This window comes from Mandrillus leucophaeus, unplaced genomic scaffold (assembly GCF_000951045.1).
Source record: "Mandrillus leucophaeus isolate KB7577 unplaced genomic scaffold, Mleu.le_1.0 Scaffold412, whole genome shotgun sequence".
Taxonomy (NCBI): domain Eukaryota; kingdom Metazoa; phylum Chordata; class Mammalia; order Primates; family Cercopithecidae; genus Mandrillus; species Mandrillus leucophaeus.
Window position 1 is genome coordinate 2,099,665 of NW_012104388.1, and position 2,337 is coordinate 2,102,001.

The following is a 2,337-nucleotide window of genomic DNA, read 5'->3' on the forward strand; positions in this document are numbered from 1 at the left end:
AATTGGCCCTCTACTTCTATAGAATAAAGTCCAAAGGCTTAGCTGGTATTTAAGGCCCTTCATGATCTGGCCCCAATCTATCTTTGCAGGCTAATCTTTTACCTTCACATACCGTACAACTCAGGAAAGCTGGGCTACTTCCTGTCCTCCCAAATATCCTGTCTTAGTCCTTCTGTGCCGCTTTTACAAAATACCACAGACTGGGTCATTTATAAGAAACAGAAATGTATTTCTTACAGTTCTCCAGGCTGGCAAGTTCAAGATCAATGCACTGGCAAGTTCAGCTGTCCGGTGAGGGCTGCCTCCTCCAGATGGGAAGAATGTTGTGTCTTCACATAGCAGAAGGCAGAAGCACAAGCCAGCCAAACCCATGTGAAGACTCTTTTATAAGGGCCTTAGTCCCATTCAGGATGAAGTAGCCCTCATGGCCTACTCACTTTTTTTAAGGGCCCCACCTCTCAATACTGTCACATTGACAACACCTGAGTTTTAGAGGGGACCCATTCAAGCCATAGCACAGCCCTCATGCTTTTTTGATGCAGGACTTTGACTCCCTGGACTGACATATGCTCCTCCTCCTCCACCTCTCCACTTTTCTCTCATTCTTCAAGCTCCAGATCTTCTCCCATAGCCCTTTCTCCAGTACCTGCCAGGTATAAATGTCTTTTCTATTCTGTGTTTCCTTCTTCTTTGTGCCTTTATCACTCTTACACATTTATGATAACTGTTTGATGTACTCATTTCTATTAGATTAGAAGTTCCTTGAGGCTAAGAAATTCACCCTTCTAAGAAAAATACAATGTTTTACCCTAGTAGGTGGCTAACACATTTTTGTGAGTGGAGGCATAAATAGTATTAAAGTGAACACATGAAAAATTTCCATTTTAAAAATAATTTAGACCCAGGAATTGGTGCAGACTGTCATGGAAGCAAAGATCAGGAGGGGAAGGAAGGGAGGGAAAGAGACTTGTTGGAAGTGTTAGGAGCAAGCACAAATGTCTTTTCTCTTGCCGATGATAACAAAGTTCTTAATGGAAGATGATCCCAATCAATAGAGCCAGACAGTTGATTTATATAATGGCATCAAGCTGAAATCGTGGTCTTCGCATAGTGTTGTGAAAGGGGAAAAGGCTACCAAGACTGGAACAGCCAGGGGACTCCACAAGTAGATCTGTGAGTATCAGTCGGTGGTCATAAATATGTTTCCCCACCAGCAAGCCACGGAAGAGTTCAGAGAGCAGCCTGCTGGAGGCTGGTCGCGGAAGACTGACGGTGGGGCTAGTGAGGCTGCTGTATTTTGGCTGCCGCCGCCGCTGCTGCCACTGGGCAGATACCGCAGTGAGGGGTCTGACCGCGCTGAGTGCTCTCGGGAATCTGGGCTCTGGCTAGGAATGAGAAGTTAAGAGAGGGAGGGCTGGAAGGTGGGCAGGGCTCACCAAGGAGCTGCAAACCCAAACGAGAAATCTAGGGAGCAAAAGGAGAGGAAAGAGTGAGCTTGAGCCAAGACATCAGGCCAAGTGGAACTGGAGGAAATGTCATCATTGGTAAAGGAGGACTTGGAGAAGAAACTGTTTAAGCCACTCTCGCAGAATCTGTACGAGTTTATTGAAATAGAGTTCTCCGTCCAGGACAGGTATTACCTCTGTGTGTCAGGTAATCTGTTCCTTCTGTTATCATTTCAAAAAGCAAGTCACCCAAAGATGCTTGGATGATAGAGGGAATTTTTTTTTTTTTGTATTTATTTTCCTATACAGCACTTGCACCTTCTTCTGATGAGAAATTAACTATGCCAGGTTTAAGAATTTGGGTTCTACAGAATTTTTTTAAAGTGTTAAAAATGAAAGAACAAAACATTGTATTAGAACATTTTGGTTAATCGTAGAGAAATGAAACTGATATGTACTTCTCCTGATTTGATTATTTTGTCTCCAATCGTTTGTTTAATTCATTTGCATGGCATGGAATTTTATCGTGTAAGAGCTCATTTTAAAAAATGCAACAGAGAGCTGTCCGTATACTTTTAAATACGTTGGAGAATAGAGTTATACAGCACCATTTGCAACCAGTCTGGACAACCGGCATTATCCCTTTTCATTCTAGGAAAAAAACAAAGCCTTAGATTTTCTTCTGAGGGCTTTAGACTTCCTGGTGGTTTATTTGAAGAGAGAAATTATATTTTAAAACTTCTTTATCTTATAAGAAGTGTGCTCACAAAAACAGTACCTTAATGGTGAAACTAGTTTATGAAAATGGAACTTTAAGGATTAGAGCATGTTCTCCAAACTATTTAACTAAAATAAAGATTTTACCCTCATGTTTCTAAAATTCATGAAAATT

The 2,337-nt window shown here is 41.7% G+C and overlaps 1 protein-coding gene across 1 annotated transcript in view; it reads left to right on the forward strand.

Moving 5' to 3' along the window:
* The first annotated feature begins 1,532 nt into the window (after positions 1-1,532).
* Positions 1,533-2,337, forward strand: part of LOC105548489 (exocyst complex component 1-like) — a 17,779-nt gene continuing 16,974 nt past the window's right edge. The window contains exon 1 of the mRNA XM_011992514.1: positions 1,533-1,653. Within this exon, the coding sequence (XP_011847904.1) occupies positions 1,533-1,653 (121 nt within the window). The remainder of the gene's footprint in view (positions 1,654-2,337) is intronic.